The sequence below is a fragment of the Prinia subflava genome, chromosome 5, assembly GCF_021018805.1.
Source record: "Prinia subflava isolate CZ2003 ecotype Zambia chromosome 5, Cam_Psub_1.2, whole genome shotgun sequence".
In the NCBI taxonomy this organism is placed as follows: Eukaryota; Metazoa; Chordata; class Aves; order Passeriformes; family Cisticolidae; genus Prinia; species Prinia subflava.
This window is the reverse complement of record NC_086251.1, coordinates 40,009,530-40,026,985: the sequence shown is the minus strand read 5'-3', so window position 1 is coordinate 40,026,985 and position 17,456 is coordinate 40,009,530. Positions and strand designations below refer to the sequence as shown.

General features: G+C 38.8%; 1 protein-coding gene across 4 annotated transcripts in view; it reads right to left on the bottom strand.

Moving 5' to 3' along the window:
* Positions 1-2,395: 2,395 nt before the first annotated feature.
* MIA2 (MIA SH3 domain ER export factor 2) overlaps positions 2,396-17,456 on the bottom strand; it is a 35,549-nt gene continuing 20,488 nt past the window's right edge. For all 4 annotated transcript variants that reach the window (XM_063398955.1, XM_063398957.1, XM_063398956.1 and 1 more), the window contains 14 exons: positions 16,787-16,833; positions 16,508-16,598; positions 15,143-15,281; positions 13,443-13,544; positions 12,507-12,567; positions 12,150-12,185; positions 11,145-11,212; positions 10,597-10,679; positions 10,108-10,239; positions 8,445-8,597; positions 6,959-7,090; positions 4,386-4,462; positions 3,755-3,989; positions 2,396-2,958 (listed from right to left, as the gene is read on the bottom strand). In XM_063398955.1, the coding sequence (XP_063255025.1) occupies positions 2,810-2,958; positions 3,755-3,989; positions 4,386-4,462; positions 6,959-7,090; positions 8,445-8,597; positions 10,108-10,239; positions 10,597-10,679; positions 11,145-11,212; positions 12,150-12,185; positions 12,507-12,567; positions 13,443-13,544; positions 15,143-15,281; positions 16,508-16,598; positions 16,787-16,833 (1,505 nt within the window). In that variant the 3' untranslated portion in view covers positions 2,396-2,809. The remainder of the gene's footprint in view (positions 2,959-3,754; positions 3,990-4,385; positions 4,463-6,958; positions 7,091-8,444; positions 8,598-10,107; positions 10,240-10,596; positions 10,680-11,144; positions 11,213-12,149; positions 12,186-12,506; positions 12,568-13,442; positions 13,545-15,142; positions 15,282-16,507; positions 16,599-16,786; positions 16,834-17,456) is intronic.

The window sequence follows — 17,456 nt, the reverse complement described above, 5'->3', positions numbered from 1 at the left end:
GGCTGTCCATTGTTAAAATGCTCCAGGTCTGATTTTTTTCATGTAGCCTGAAGTCTACTCACTGGGTGTGGCTCGTGTTCAGGGAATAAGTCCGGGTACTTAAAAGAGATGGCTAGAATCTTTCTATCTTGGAAATTATAGGGAGTCCAGTAAAGCAGGAGTGTGTGGTGAAAACTGTATCTTCAGCAGTGCTGGAGAATAGCACCCCTGATTCTTCTCCTGTCTTAGGAACAGATAAAAGTGGGGTTTGTTGTCTGTGTGTGTTTCCAGCAGAAATCTTTATTAATGATACCATGATGAAGGGATTCAAGCTGAAGTGATCTGTAATTGTTAGGAAATGAAGATGATCTTAATATTCTCTTGCATTTGCAGTGGGACCTTACAAACTACTGTAAAATTACTTTGAACTTGCATAATCCCAAAAGGAATTTTACTTTGGTTGCTTCTTTGTATTTCCTGAACAGATGGCAATGTCAAGTTAGTCTCTTGCATTCTAGGTTCAGCTGCAGGAGCTTGGAACAGAAGCCTTCAACTCTCAAAACCGGGTTCCTTATTCTTTTGGGGGTGGACAGAACAGTGACTTTCCAACATAAACTTTTGTGTGACCTTTCTACATTTGACAGGTTACCATCCACCTGCTTCCTATTGCATAAACCTGAGCTTGTTTGCAAATTTGCAAATAAAATTTTGGACTGCTATTGGAGAGGGGAAAAAAGGTCTCAAATGATGCCATTCTCTTTGCAGGATGATCCAATCCACACTTTTCCTGCGTTTTCTTAGTCCAGCTATCTTTTCTTTTGCCTGCAGCTTTTGGCATAGACTGTTTTGGTGGAGGAAGAATTTTTCAGAGTTAACTTAAATATTTAACCCACATGGAGAAAATACTGTTTGTTCAGAAAACATAGATATATTCATAAATAGTTTTTGCAGCCTCCCAGATGAGTCGGACAAGGAATGAAAATGGTTTATGGCAGTGTTATCAGCTCAGGATTTCTGTGCCTTACTGTGGTTCTCTATGCAGGGGCAAGGCTGCCCCTTTGGAACATTTGGAATTGCTGGAACCTTTGGCAGTTCTGGTTGATCCTAAGGCTGATGTAAGGGTAAGGGTAAAACCCAATAGTTCCTTTGAGAATCCTTGTGAAGTCTCTCAGGCAAACTCATAGCCATCAAATAATTGGCTAAAACTGATGCAACAGCCACGTTAAACTGCATGGTTGATTTAACATGGATAATGCTCTAAAATGTCTGTTGTCAGAATCTGTCATTGAATCGCTGGAGTACAAAGGCTTGTCTAAATGCTTTGAGGGCTAAACTAGAAGTGGAAAGGAAAAAGAAATTGTAGGATTGAGCCATGGAAGAATTCTACAGCTGAACGAAGCCGATGTGGGAATAATGGTAGAGCAGGAGTACTGAGCTACAAGAGAAAATGCTCCCTTGGCAGACTCAGCCTAAGCAATTACAAAAAAAGTGGGTTGAGGTATTTTTGGTAAATTCTAATTATGGGGTGTGGTGGCTGCATTTACATTAAAGCCTGAAACTGTGTGTTATGTGTGTGTGCATGCAGAGAATGGAGCCTGGTGCTTGAACTGCTGCTGAGTTGGGGCTTGCTAAAACCAGCTTGCCTCTTTATCTTAGAGGGTCCCTTACCAAGGGACTGTACTGAGCCCTCACATGGTTTTCAAGTTGAAGCTAAACTGTCAGAACAGCCCCCAGCTCCTAGCAGAAGTCTTTAGATTGCACAGTCACCTAAAAGCAGAGCTCGGCTCTGTCCAGATCCAGCCCAGCACTTGCCAACCCTGCCCTGGCTGCAGGTGGGTGCACTGTTCCTGCTGGGACAGCCACTCCTGCCAGGGGAGCACCACACAGGAATCTGAAGAGGTGAACAAGGTACCACATCAACTCCTTTTATAGATACACACTTATTGATGCTGCAGTTTGCCACTTCTTGTACTTTTTAATTCTGCTTTTGTCCTGCCTAGCATTTTCCTAATGCTGGTGTTAAAATCTGAAGCCTAATAAACCGAATTCATGTTGAGACAGTAAAAACATACCCCTCCTATTGATTTGCTGCAGACATACATCTTCAAAGGCAAGGGCTGGGCTGGAGCATCTCTGAGCTATGACTCCTTCCTCCCAGGTCATAAAACCCCCCTGTACCCATCTTCAATAAACACTACTCCACCCCAGCTTTTGAAGAGTGATGGGAGAATTGCTCAGCTTTTCTGCTGCCTCTTCCCAGTCAGTGTCATGGCAGGAGAACTGACACACTGTGAACTGCCACAGAGCTTGAGAGCTGAAAGATCACCTACGAGGCCATTAACAGAGGGGACTCAAGTGCAGAATCATGGTTATTCATCTCCACCTATATATTATACCATGTTACCAGTGACATTGCTTTCATTATCTGTAGATTTTTATTAACTGTTTCCATTTGTTTTCACATCCTATTCATAAAGCAGCAAGCATCACTTCTGGCATGCAGAGACTCTCTGTACAGCTCAACCACCACAAAGCAGCTGGACTTTTACAATAAGGTTCACATGATTTAATTTTATACACCTCTGTAGAGACTACTCAAGTTAGAAATACTTAATTTAAAATGACTATTGTACAGTGGAAATCACTTATTCACAATAATCACAGGTATTTAATTCTTTATTTACAAAATACTATCCTGAGAATTTTCCCTATTAAGCTTCAATTTGAGCGAAGTAGTTTGTATAGATCTAAGTAACAATGGTTACTTAATGTAAGGAAAAATGCCAGTAGGAGAGCACAAAACTGGTTCAGGACATTCCCCAAGTGACTGTCAAGTCTCCTGCTGTGGTTCTGGATCTACAGCTGATGGGTTTGACTGAGATGGTTCAACTCTGTTTTCAGGAGGAGGTGGTGGAGGCAAAAATCCAGGTCGTTGAGTTGGATAGTGAGGATAAGGTCTCATTGGAAATGGATTTCTTACTGTGAGAGAATCAGAGCAATCCAGTTAATATCAATCACATCAGTAACATGTACGCCTGCTCCTCTTGCTGGCTTACTGCTCAGCTAGGCCTGTCTAACTAGAAGTCACATGTCAGGAGCCAAAGAGACAGATGCCAGAAAAGAGGAGGGCAAAACTATCACTTCTCTCAGTAGTTACTTGCAACAGTCTCAAAGCAGCAGCCAGCCACTGCCAGCTCCTGGGCTGCTGCTGCCAATGTCCCCTTCAGTCTGCCACAGCAACCCTTACATGCCACACCTTACAGCTATTTTGGCAGATAAATGGCTTAGTTCTTACACATACTCAGAGAACGGCAAGAGGCAGAGAGAAGTCCTGCAGTCTGATACTTACACCTTGCTCCACTCATGCAAACTCCAAGGGAAAACAGTTGTTTTGGGACTGCCCCTTGCAGAGCACCAGCACACCTCAGAGCCAGAGGATGAAACTTTTAAGATTTATGTAAGATGCAATTTCATAGGAAGAAAAGGATTAAGGTAACCACCTACTTGCTTTCCTACCCCCTGAACGACTCCTTTAAACATTGAACAGTACATGTAGGTGTGTTTTCCAGCCAAAGCTAGTATTTGTAGAAAGACTAAGGTGAGCTGTGGTGAAAAAGGAAGTGCGCAACAGAGTGAACCCTAATCAGGGAAGATGCTCCCTGTGAGCTGAACTGAGCAGCAGGGTGTGCAGACATGTGCACACCCACCCCCGTGGAACTCTCTAGCTGCACACACGCTCAGCACCGTGAGGCAAAGGCTGCCTAAAGCCACGAACCTGGCAGCGGCGCGCGGGGCGGCCCCAGGTCCCGCACTGGAAAACATTCCCGTGGCCCGTACATGCCGGCAGGGGGAGGGGGAGGAAAAGGAGGGCCTCGTCTCATGAAAGGGCCTGGCGGCGCTCTAGGATCCACAGGCAGCAGGGGAGCTCTGACTGGAGGGAAAGGGGGAGGTGCAAACCCTGAACCGACAGCTTCACTTTCAGGTGTCAGCGACTGATCAGGGAGCGAGTTCTGCAACACAAGGAAACCAGGGAAGTTAGCAGAGGGAAAGGGAACATCTCCAGTCCCATCAGACCCACCTTCATGTAGGTGTGACACTAGGTAAGAGCAAGTACCAACACTGCCTTAGCTGCAGCATAGTCCTGAGCAAGGCTGTCAGTGTGTACTGACCATCTGCTTGACCACAGTTTCATCTTCTGGGATATAAGTAATTTTCAACAGGGATTATATTAGTAATACATCAAAGTAATTCACAAGACAATGTCTTGTGATAAAGTAAACATGTAATTTTATAATTTGCACTGAAGAGTGCAATATAATGTGACCACTAGACTACAGACAAATGTTTCTATATTTTTTGCATTAAATTAAAGCTTCTTTAAGTCAAGCCTCTCTTTAGCTACTTACAATAAGGTTAGAATGATCCTTCATCCCATCTCCAGTTGGTTCTGTTCGTGGACTATGTTCTGAAGATGTCTGGCCATCTGTATGCAGGAGTTAAAAAGGTTATTCAATGCTGATCCCTTTCTCTCCACTGATTTCAGCATTTTTTCTGAAATCAGGATAGATTGGCAACAACACAAACAGCAAGCAGCAGTTTCATTTTCCCCCTCCCTCCAACTCATAATTTATTTCTTCAGTAGCCCCCATGCTAGGAATGGCTGTGCTATGATATGCTCTTGGCACAGAGCTTGACACCAATCCTATTCAAGTATGACAAAAACCAATTCCCTCCTTGGCTGACAAATATCAAGGAGACTTCCAGAACTACATCAGTTTTGGACAAGCAGTCAGAAATAATAAGAATAATCATCATCATCATCTTCTTCCTCTCATTTGCCTTATTTGCTTTGTAAGTAAAGAGATAAATAGAAATATCAGTGTTTTTACTTTTAAACTTTGCTGGGAACAAGCATTTTCAATAACAACTGGAGAAAATTATTAAAGGGAATTGTCAGAGAGTAGAATCTGATTGGATATAAACATACTAAATACACTTTCTTTAAACCAAGAAACAACCTCCCAAACCTCGTATTTGAAAAATATTGCTTTCTTATGCTTCAGCTTGAATAGAGATGACTATACTAAAAAACAATAAACCAAAATCAGTCTTCTAACTGGTGCCAGAATTTTTATGTGCCTGTTTTATTTCTACTCCTTGAAAGCAAACAAAGCTTATTTCTCAATGAACAGACAGGTCTTTTCAAAAACTCTAAAGTACTTGTCGTTTCAAGCAGGCCCTGCCTTGATAATGATATTGTTACTTAATCTAAAACATTTCAACTCCTATGTCACACAGAATATTCATGTCTTGATATTTATGTTGCATAACACTTTCCACTTTAGGTCCTCACAAAGTCTGTCAACCTTTAACTCTTTCTGACAAACAGTTTCCTGCTCCAAGTACCTCCTCAAGTGAAAAGTCTTTGTAGTTTGCCCCCCCCAGCTTAGGAAAAGCCATATTATTTTGTACACTTTAAGTAACATTTTGATAATCTTCTAAAAAGTGTAACTTGTTAGCTCTAATGAGTGGGAGCCTTGATTTGAGTACTCTGCTGTCCTGAAGTCAGATGTGCTGGATGGGCTGGGTTTTGGTGGTTGGTTTTTTAATTGAGGAGGGTTTTTTTTTTTGGGGGGGGGGGGGGGGGTTGTGTTTTTTTAACAAATACTCAGCCAACTGTAGTGAAATTATGTGTCTCTAAAAAGCAACATTCACACTACTAATGACCTGTTAAAAACTGGCAACAAGGTTATCCAACCCTGTTTCCATTCACAGTTCTGAATTGCCCAAGACCTGAATACAATGTTTAAAAAAATAAATTAATTGTTGCTTGGCAGTGACTGAAGAAAGGGGTAAAAAAAAGGATGCATTAAAAGGTGCAAAGACAGTGCACCTCTCCTGTCCTTAAGACAGCAGCCAGATGCTTGAAGAAAGGCCTCAGTGGAACATGAAGTATTAGAAAGCAGAAGTGAGAGAAAGCAGAAATGGAACTGACAGAAGGCTTGAGAAAGAGGGAAGGTCAGCAGCTGCACAGGGACACAACTGGCTTCCAGTAAAGAACAATTCCCTTCGAAACCTGAACCTTCAACTAAAACTAAATTCAGCATTCCCAGTTCTCACACTGTGACACAGTAGCAAAGGTTCTTTCCCCTCTGGCCAGAAATGGTGCAAGGGAGATGGTAACCTACTAATCCTGTCAGTAGCTGAGTCCTGGGTGGTGAAGTTTCTGTTGGGAATTTAATGGCTTCACTTCACTGATGAATCAGACACATGTGACTTACCAGGGCATTACCTAAAGATGAAAAATGCTTAGTGAATGTTAAGCTGTTAAGCTGTCAGTGATAAGGTCTCAGTGACCAAAACTTTGCCTATGAGCTTCTGGCAGTTGCCAAGTATTAGAAACGAAAATGTATACAATCAGCCAATTCAGAACTGTGGGTCTGTGGAAGTTGTGATTAAACTGGGAGCAACTGCACTGTGAACTACAAAAAGCTGCCACTATGGTCAACAGTTTGAAGGGAGGGCCCTCAGCACCTTCTACCTCCGTGCACCAAGCCAGTGGACACTTGAATGGTTGGCTGTTTCTGTTTGTGAGTCTAACCCTTTCTAACTTTACCAAATGTGGCACAGAAATGCAAGTATGGGTTTGTGATGTTTTAATGCTGTGATGAGCCACATGGGAGGGACCAAACCAGACCCTTAGCCAATTATGAGTGGTTAACATACAGAACGGTGAGGGTAGACCAAAAAAATACCTCATGACTGCCATTCATGGAATCCTGCCCACCTGACTGCAGGGAGGGCTCTTGCTCCAACTGGGAATGGCTGCAGCAAGGCCAGCAGTTGTTCAAATGTTTCTTACACAATGGAACTTCAGGTCCGTGGTAGCTAAAAACCTGTCCTCTTGCCACAGCTTACCGTGCACAGTCAGTTTACACTGGGATTTTCCATTTTAGAGTATTGTGGAAGTGATTCCCACCTGTTTTATCGAAAGACTGAACATTGTAAGTTCGTAGTTCTGCTGGTCCAGAAAGTCTTCCAGTATTTGGAGGATTAGGGAAAAATCTTTCTTGTCTTCGAGCAGGAAGAACTGGATCAGCATAAGGCTCACCTAACATTGAAGAAATCACAAAAAACAGGTCTGTGAAGATTTATTCCTTCCATTCCACACAATTTTAGACCAGAAAGATTCTCTGGGTATCTTACGCTCTTGTAAGTATAAAAAGTGTGTATTAATCAGGGTGAGCAAACAAATAACCCAGAGGAATCCCACCAAGTATATCCAATAGCTTATGATTCTAAAGAGCTGCAAAAGAAAAAGTTCACTGATTTTTGGTTTAACATAAAGAAGAATTTTGGAAGTTATGGCTGCCTAAGTTATAAACAGTGGGGCCTTGAAACAAAGGTTCAGCTTAGCAAAGAAGATCGAAGACAAAATAAGGTACTGTACATTTGAAGTCATTCTTAGGTAAGAATGTTTTCCATTATGTTTCATAGCTCTGTAATACGTTTCCACCAACTTACTGTGATCAGATCTAGTAATCCATCATGCAGCTACAAGACAAACTGTATCAGTGAGATCCAAGGGCAAAGGTGGGCTAAGAACAAGAAGGAAAGGCCAAGGAAACCAGACTACCTCTCTGCAGTATCCTGTCAACAGACCAGACCTGCCAGATGAGAAACTGCATCCTGAGAGGACCTTGAGTTTTACACCAGGCTTTCACACAGATCTGTATTGCTTGCTGCAGTAACAACTGAGGTACCTTAATCTGTGTACATTACCTAAATCTTTATTTTTCCTAAACTTGTAACATTTTTTCTTCTTTAAAACAGGTATCCAAGAAAGTTGGCCATCCCCCAAAGTTTTTACTTGAGAAACATCAGCAGAACCCTCTTAACTCATGTCTGCCTTCTCTGACTGGTAATGTGCAATACAGGTGTTTAGCTGAAGAAGTAAGAGTGAAGACTGACTTTTGCTGCTGCTAATCATTGAAGAGACAGTATCAACAGGAAAACATGTGCCAGACAGCACGAATGTACCATGGTACTCCTGTACTATTAATATAAATGGTTTTTTAATAATATTTTTCAACATTACCTAGTTTTATTTAAATAAATTATAACTTTTTACTTCTTAAATCTGTTATTAACTATCCAGCCCAGACAGGTCTTTTAATGCACTAAATCTCCCAGTAAAACAATGAAAACAAACAGTTGACTGTCCTTGGTAATACCAATATATACTTAGATATACTTAAACGTGCAAGAGAAGTGCAGGTAGAGAAGTGCAAGTGAGCCACACTGTTCAAGAAGAGGAAAACACTACTATTAAAAAAACCAGTTCCATAGCACTTGCAGGTCCAAGAAAACATTTAGTATTTTTAAACCCAAAAGAGTTAAATAAATAGACTGCAAGTCAGTAACTCCTCTTTTCCATGGATACAGTAGCTAAGCAGAGTTTCTACCTGGTGGAGGCAGAATTATCCTGCGTTCTCTCTCCCAAGGAGGAGACAGGGATCCAGTATCTGATGGTGGCCTGTGGGGATCAGTTAATCTATCAGAATTCAGCTCTCCTCTTTCACTTCCAGCCTCGTACATGGCAGTCGGTCCTCTGGATCCTAATCGAAGACATTGAGTAGTTATTTAAAACTCTTGTGTTTTAAATCCTCTGCTGTGGCTTGCCTCATTCAGTCTGGAAACAGTGAAACAAATCATGGAATGCCAACACTGTCAAGACACAGGAGGTGCAGGCTCCATGGGACTCTCCAGCTGTTTGCTAAGGACCACCTATGCCCACGAGAAGTGTTCAAAGGTGTGCAACGAAAACCTTTTATTTCAACAACAGCACCACACAGAGGACCTGCAATGCTTCTGAAAAAACTAACAATTGTACAAGTTTCAGTTAATTTGATCCAGAAACCAGTACCCTCATGATAAATTATCTTCTCAGTGATAAAAACCTGCTGCTAATTGAACTAACAATTAGCATGCTGAGAGAGTTAATGCCAGTATCATAAAACACCCATCTGCATTCAAGAAGAAGAAAAAAACCAAACCAAAAAATTCAAACCAGACAAAAGAAAAACCTCTAAGGCCAGATCAACACACAATCAAGTGCAATAAAAACTGTAAAAATGAGTGATTTTAGATTGCAAGCTTGCTCTAAAACAGACTGGGTCTGAAAAATTAGAAAAATAATGAATTCTGCTATCATTCTCTAATTCTCCATACTAAAATTCAACCTAAAACTTGAAGTTATTGTATGTCTTGTGCGTTCTGAGACAAGTACTACAATTGCACTTATTGAAATTCTTATAGAAGAGAAATTTGGACATATTTCCCATTAATTAAGTACAGGCTTCAGTGGGTGTAATGGTGAAAATAAATTAAGCAGTAGCTTCTTTATTACCTGTAACAGATGCTGAACTTCACTCTAGCATTTACCTACACTGCTTCCCTCAACATAAGAAATATGAATGGAGGGTATTTTTCTTCCCTTACAACCCATGCCACCCCAGCTTACTGTCACCTACTGCTGAATCTCTGAACTGTACTCCTTACACACAAACTGCCTGGTGCCTCCTATCAGTAGGGAAGAAACGCTCTCCATGAATGATGGCTGCTTCAAACTAAAACAAAGGGAAGGGAAACAATTTACTGAACCAGTAACTTGCTAATACCACAACAACCAATAAAGCTGCCTCATGTTTTTGACAACATTCTCTCATGGACTGTAGACAAATGAGATGGAAGGGGCAATATTTCTTCTTCAGAAAACTAATTGGCTCCCTTTTACTTTAAACTCGTATCTATTTCAGCAGAACACCCTCTGTTCAAGAAATAAAAGACAACAGGTAAATTTTGCTTTTTACTTTTCTTAATTTATGCTTCTAAAATGAATCCACTGACCAACCTACCCAGAAAACCTAGATTTCCAACTGTATTGTTACACATTAAACAGCTTTAGAAGCAAGTTGAAAAACAGGAAGAAATTGTCCAATTAACTGTTGATGTTGAATTGGTTGTTTTAATACTTTTTGTCACCAACAAGAGGAGAAGGTGTGACAGGTTTATAGGAGAGGAGAGAGAAATCCAGAATAGATAAATTTTCAAGTTTAAGAATTGTACCTCTTCCTCCTCCTCCACCTGGAAGCATAGGTGAAAGCCTTAAAGGACCCTCCAATAAAGTTGGAGGGGAAAGAAAAGCTCTTGTTTCAGATGAAGGCCGGCCCATTGGTGAGGGTCCATATGGGGAATGCTCTGGAACAGTTAAAACAAAATACTCAAGTTCACAATACTTAGTTTAACAAACTGTATAAAATAACTTCTCAGGTGAAGTCAAAAACTAAACTGTGTAACTAAAATGAAAATTGTGCTCTAATTACCATGTGTAACATATTCCCAGTCTACTCTCATCAGTAGTACAAATGCTCTTAGTTTCAGCAAAATACTTGACATGACCTAGAGTCACTCATGACCCAATTATTTTTTTAAAATGACTGGTGTTATACATACACATGGCCAAGATAGTTTTCAAACAATTAAATATGTGTGGTCTTGGGAAACAAAACCATAAGCCAAAAGAACTAGGCTCTATTTCACAATTCAATACTGTACCTCTGCCAAATGGTCTCAGTGGAATATCAAGAGCATAAGGGTCTTTTTCTAAAAGTTCAAGTTTAAATTCTGCTTCAGTTAATCTGCAAAGAGACAACAAATAAGCAGTAAATGACCAAGAAATGCAAGAGCTTTACCACACTACACTGTTTACTGCCAGGCTTTCTACCTAACTGATTAATGAAACAAGGTATTTTATTCCCTAAATAAATAAGACAAAGGATGTCACAGTACTCTGAACTTAAAAATGCCTGAAAGTATTTCTCTATGCTGCAGTATTTAAACTGCAGAAGCTGAAGGTGCATTTTAGATACCCCATTACTAGCATGACATCCCTCTAATTGCACTCCAGTATTAGTTAACCTCACACCTGGAAGTTCCTCTCAATCACCACCCACCATTAGCTCAGCAGTAACTTTGCAGAACTCAAACACTGTGATCTCTCTGCCGTGTTTGGGCTACAATACATTAACAGAAAACATCAAACTGCCTAAATCCAACACAAGCCAAACTGCATTTCTTTAGGAGTAAATAAGAACTGCACTTACTTTTGTCTGTTATGTGCATTTTCTTTTTTTATATCATTGAGGTGTCTTTCAGCTGCTCGGGCTGTCAGCTTTGGGAAAGGACAAAAACCAGATGCTTAGATGCTGCAATTTTTAATTAAATGCTTCATAAATATGACAATTCCTAGGTCCAACACATTCTGTGTGAGGTGTATAGATCGCATTCGCACAAGATATGACTCATGTATGGAGCCTCACATATGTCAACAAATGATATTAGCAGCTCTAAACCCCAAATGTTTGAGGAATGGTAAGGCTTTCCTGCAGGTCCTTAAAACTTCAGGGATTCAATTCTCTGGCTATAGCTACTCTGAAGCATCTACAGAAGATTTAAAGTCTCAAATTCTATGTAAGAATGTTATATTTTAAAATCAGATAGATAAAATCTCTGGAATTATGACCACACAAAGCCCCATAGCTTTTAGCAGGATTTTATCTCAGATGTTCTGTAAAGTGAAAAATATATTAGTCTGGAGATATTTTAAATGTTCCTGTTTGGAAAAAAAGGCAAAAATGGATCTTGTAGAAACGCTCTTAGGAAGCTGTCAATGAACATACTGTTCTCACAGGACATAAGGTCTTCTACTTGTAGATAAAAGAAGTGAAGTACACCCAAAGAAAAGATCAAAATGGCATTGAAACAAGGCCAAAAGCTTTCATTATTAGCAAAATGTCACAGTCACACGCTTGTTATACGGTGTCAATGTTCTTCTAGCAGATTTATTGCTATAACAAATGATACAAGATTATCATTCTACTGTGTTCCTAAGTATCCAGCTTAATTTTTCCATCTATTCTTTATAATAGAAGTCTTTTTAACATGCTTTTGTGTATTTCTGCAAGAAATCCTTATGTTTAAAAGTGAAAGGCTAGAGATAATTTTGATTATCTGCTTCTAGTAAGAACCAAAAAGCAATAAAGAAAACTTTTCAAATAATGAAAAATGAAGATATCGAAAACATGGAGAATTCAGTATTTGCTACTTACCCAATTATCATGAGCTTTTTTCTCATGTGAAGTAATCTGTGAAAGAGAGATTTATTATTCACCTAAATCCCTAAACTTATGATTATATGCTCTTTTTTATAAATTTAATGTGTGTGAGTAATTTATAATGACATGGCAAAACTGAAAATTCAACTTTTCTAAAAAGTTATCTGGTGATCTCTGCTATGAAATCGTGTCAGTCAAAACCAGATGACATTAAGAAGAGCAAGGGGGAGGCAAAATTAGACACCCAACCAAGCCAAGCCAAACACAGTTCACAAGCCAACAGCAAGTGGTATTCCAGTTGCACTAACATCCCTCCCTCTGGCATAGACGTTGTCACAAAGCACAAAATACCTGATTCTCATAAGAACGGATGGTTCTCTCCAGCTCTTCTTCAAGGTCCTTTGCTCGCTCTCTGTAACAAAATCAGAATTTATGATATTGTAATAAAATGTGCAGGAAAGTTTTGGATACAATAAACTCAACAGTAGCCACAAAGTGTAATTAAGATTTTTTTTTTAATCCAAAAGACAGTATTGTCACTTATGCCCATGGGATACAAAAAATTACATTAAGAGTGGAAATTCTAGGCCTTACATTACTGCAAAACAGGGATGTAAACAAGAGAACAGAACCCAAACACCAACACACCCCCAACTTTTCAGTGGTTTGTGATGTTTCCAGTCACAATTACATATTGAAAAATTATGCCACAGTTAGAGAAAATGCAGAAAAAACCCAGAGGTACACAGCTAGTGTAACAAAAACCAGAGCAAAGCACTTAAAAAACAGCTACAGCAAATATTCACCCACGACAATATTTTAGTCAAGAATTTCTAAGCAACAGGACTATCTGACAAGCTTTGAGGTACAGAAATAGAATACTGTAACTATACAGCATAAATGTAAGCTCTGTAGGAAAACTGAACATTCCATTTACTTCACAACATTCTCTTGACTTTGTATTTTTAGCTTTGTTCAGTAAGGGGAACAAATTAGAGATCAGATCTCTAATCTCAGATTACAGACCCACTTGTACCACACCATTAAAGCAGATGTATCAGTACAATTAGGATTCCAATGGAAGAGAAGTTGCTACAATCTTCAACATCCAAATGTTTTAAGAAAGTAAAACCACCCTTAGTTTGTATTATTACATACAAACTAGCATCTAATACACACCACAAATAAACTGGAAGAAAATACATTTGCTTATGCTGTGTTTAAAATCTCTATTGCTCTTTCTTCACTTTGGAACAAGTAATTACAGCAACTAAAATCTGCCATTACCTGTAGCTGTTAAGTTCTTCAGCAGCATGAATAATTTTTTCATCTACTTTAGAAAGCTTTTCTTCCTTCTGTAGTCGTTCCCTCTCTTCTACTGTCAACTTCCTTTTAACAAAATTCAAAAACTATGGTTAGTTGTGTTTCAAGACAACAATTTTGAAAGCAGCCACAAATCATATCAAACAAACTAAAACCCAAACTACACTAATAGTCAGTGATTTGTTCTGGTATTTTCTAAAAATTATTTTCTAGAGGAAAAAAAAGATTGTTACTAGATATTTAAAAAGAAGTCTTTGCAGGTCCTTCTTTTTTATCCTTATGCCATATTGGGCACTACAGAAGAGAAAACTCATACTCCAGTCCACAGATTATGCACAAGGTAGTTCTGCAGAACACACATGGATACCACTGCTGAGAACAGCCCTGAATGGGTAAAACTGTCCTTCTCCTGCAAACAGCAATTCTTAGCAATCAAGCAATCATGGATCTTGTGAATGTGATTTAAATTTCTTTTCTATTCAATCTTCATTTCCTACTTTATTATTTCCCCTGTTTGAACAGACCCAGTTTTCAGAAAATGCCTTAATACTAATTTTTTTTGTGCTGCTACATCACCACAGCAGCTTCTCCCTCCTCCTTTATGGCTTTTCTAAAATTCTTTGATAAGCACCATACATTTGCTGAGATTTAGTGAGGTTATTTTTAAATATCATCCACACTGTCTGCTTTCAGCCTGTTTATTGTATCTTCTTTTTGACAGGTTCCTTCCCAGTCCCTCCCTGTTCTTTTTTAAAAATCAAAATGCTAATGCAGTGATTTCTAGGATTTGTTGCATTTACAAAGATGCTAAATATCTACACAAATATATATGCTACAGAGCAGACTACTGAAAATAATACTTCTCAAAGGTCCTGCACACTGCTCAGTGCAGGATCTAGTCTTGTGCTGATTCTCTTGCTGCCTTCAACAGTGTGCCCGCTCTTTGAAGAAATGATTTACAATTAGTAAAACAGTAATTTTACCATCATGCCCTAAAGTGATGTGCCCTGCTGCCACACACACTCCTGAAGGTTACTACGTGCCCTGGACCAATCAACTTTAATTTCTAGTCCTAAACTATTTCTGATTTCAATTACTGGGTCATAACCCCCACTGACACTCTGACTGAGGCAGATAATACAGCTTTCCTATTCTGGGTTTCTTGGTGAGGAAAGCCTGATTCATAAGGGTTCTACATTGCTTGCCAACAAGTGCTTGTCTATGTCTTAGGTTTAGTTTTATATATATCTCATCATTCCTCTGACATCCTCGTTTTAGTAAATAAAATATATCTCAAAGTTAAAACACCTACTGATTTTCTCTCAGCAACTTTGACACATCTATTACATCATATGATAATTTAAAGAAAAAATAATCAAGCTTTCCCACTTCAACTGCCTGATTTCCATAGATTAAAAATCTGTTGCTTCAGGTTTTCTGTACTTGCTAATGGAAAACTCCTAAAATGAATTAATTGTTTCATGGAAACAGTCTGTATAAAACTACTGCAATCATAAATGTACATGAAAGTGTAATAAATTGTTTTCACAATTCAGGAAATTCTGGAAAGCAGTATTCAAACTTTCAATAATTTTCAGTCCCCCAAATCAGAGTTACATTCAAATGAAACAGCAAACATTGAATATAAGAAGAGGAACCAGTACCTGTGTAGTTTCATTTCATTTTCTTGATATAGCTCAGTCATCACTTTAAGTTTCTGTTGAAGCTTTTGAACTTCACTCTCAAAACGTTCATTTTCAGACTGCAAGGAAGCTTGTTGGCTTTGAAGGCTTTCTATGCGTTCTGTCAAATGTAGAGATAATTATACTGGGATAACACATTGGCAATATTTTAGTATACAATAAGTCTGTAAAAACTTTTGATCCTATGTTGATTTAATAATATAAGATATAAAGTCATTATATTTCAATATATGACACAAAATGAGAAACCAGCAACTAAACTCTCTCCCTGGCATAAAGTGCAGCCCTGTGTGTGTATCAGGCCTTTGCTCCAAACCACGAAACTTCTTTGAAAACAACTCACTTCTGTAATTCAGAATCTAAATTTTCATTTAGGGCTCTTATTATTCTAATTATTTGACTAAAGGAGTAAAACTAGCACCATCATATGCTCTTGCACATTTACCCCCACAAGGTCTTCCTCAATAGCCTGAATGGGTAACTTGGATTTGTTGAACTACCTTCATCTTTCCAAATAGAACTCAAAGTCATGTTTCTTTTCCTATTTCCTATTCCTGTGCCTCTTTTCAAGAAATGTAACAAAGCTTCAACTAAGTTTGAATATCTTTATGGGACAGAGCTACAGTCAATTTAGAGAACTCACAAGCAAAAGGAATATGTTTAAAGTACTGTAAGAAACTGAAAAATCAGTCTGATGGAACATTCACCACCTAAATAACAAAGCCATACATTCATAAGTGATGGCTACTCTGCTGGCTATGATTATGAAAGCAATAGCTAATTACAAGTTTTAATTTGAATTTGAGTGGTTTTTATTTCATAAGGTTTAATTCAGTATGTCCTACACAACAGAGGAAAAGAAACAGAGCAAGATATTTTCAAGTTCAATTCTCTAAATGCAGTACTTTATATTTAAGGATTGAGCTTGTACCCATTACAAACTAACTATAATTAAGCTACCCTTCTAATAGATGGTTTTAAAATTTAGATTAAAACTCTACTGTTTCATGTACAGAAATTATGTAAAGGAGGTATTTTGTATTTATTAGTGTCACAATTAGCATCACTTTGCTCTTGTATTTTAAGATTCTGTAACTTAATAGTTACCGAATATTCCAACAGAGTACAACCAAATTTGCAACTTCAATGGCTCTTCGTCTAAAATCATGTCTTTAAAATACCTAAGTAACTTAAATATTATTTTAAAAAAATCAAGTAGTTATTAATGTAGACTTAATTCAGTTTTTACTGGAATTAATACTTGCAGCCTGTAAGACCATTTTACCAAAGCAGCAACTTATTTAAGGTAAAACAAGATTTAATTACCTGCAAGTTCTTCTTTAGCTTTATTCTCATCGGACAGTTTTGAATACATTTGGTCTCTTTCTGCTTCCATGGTCTTTAAACAAGCATTTAACTACAATCAAAATTGAAAAAAAAAAGAGAACATTTTCAAGATTACAAGATTAACAAAGTGTTTGCATGCAAAAATAGCTAATTAAACATTACAAGATGCTGAACTCTGATACTGGCATTACCAGAATAATGACATATATTCTCTCTAGTTTCCCCTCTTCCACCCACAAGTTTCTTAAAATCACGTACCTTTGCAGCATAGATCAGTTTCTTTACAGTTCGTTTTTGCTCATCATCTGCTTGAGGGAATAGAACAGTAAGTACCATAAAAAGCATGAAAGGGTTTGTGACAGAGCTTACTGCTATTATTTTGCTTTTATACAAGAGCAATGCCAACAACAGGCACAGCACACCTGGAGGATAAAGGAGGTAAAAAAGCAGGGGTGTGAGTAGAAGACATGCCAGCATTGTAGTGCTTTGTTTGCCAGTCAGTCACGACTCAGACCGGTCACGGTAAGAGTGAGATGCTGAATCCACACTGTAAGGTTCACAGGCGTGTGCCCCATGGTATCATTAAGCACCAGCACAAAAAGAAGCTGCAGCAAGAAGAAGAAGGAAGAAGCAGAGCTTTTCTGTGTTGCTGTTTAAGGGGACCCAGATCTACACCCATTAGATGACAGTGCCACCACACTGCCTGCAACAAATAACACCTCTGTAAGGATAAGGAAGCAGAAATTAGGCTCTAAGGACCCTCAGTACTACTGCTGGGAGGAGCTTAAAGAAGAATAAAAGCAAGATTTCCACCTAGAAATGTCAGAGTCACTGCTAAATACACAGGCACCTACTGCAGAATGACACTAATGACACTAGTGTCATTCTGCAAGAGACTGACCACTGACTTGTTACACTGCTGTGTGAC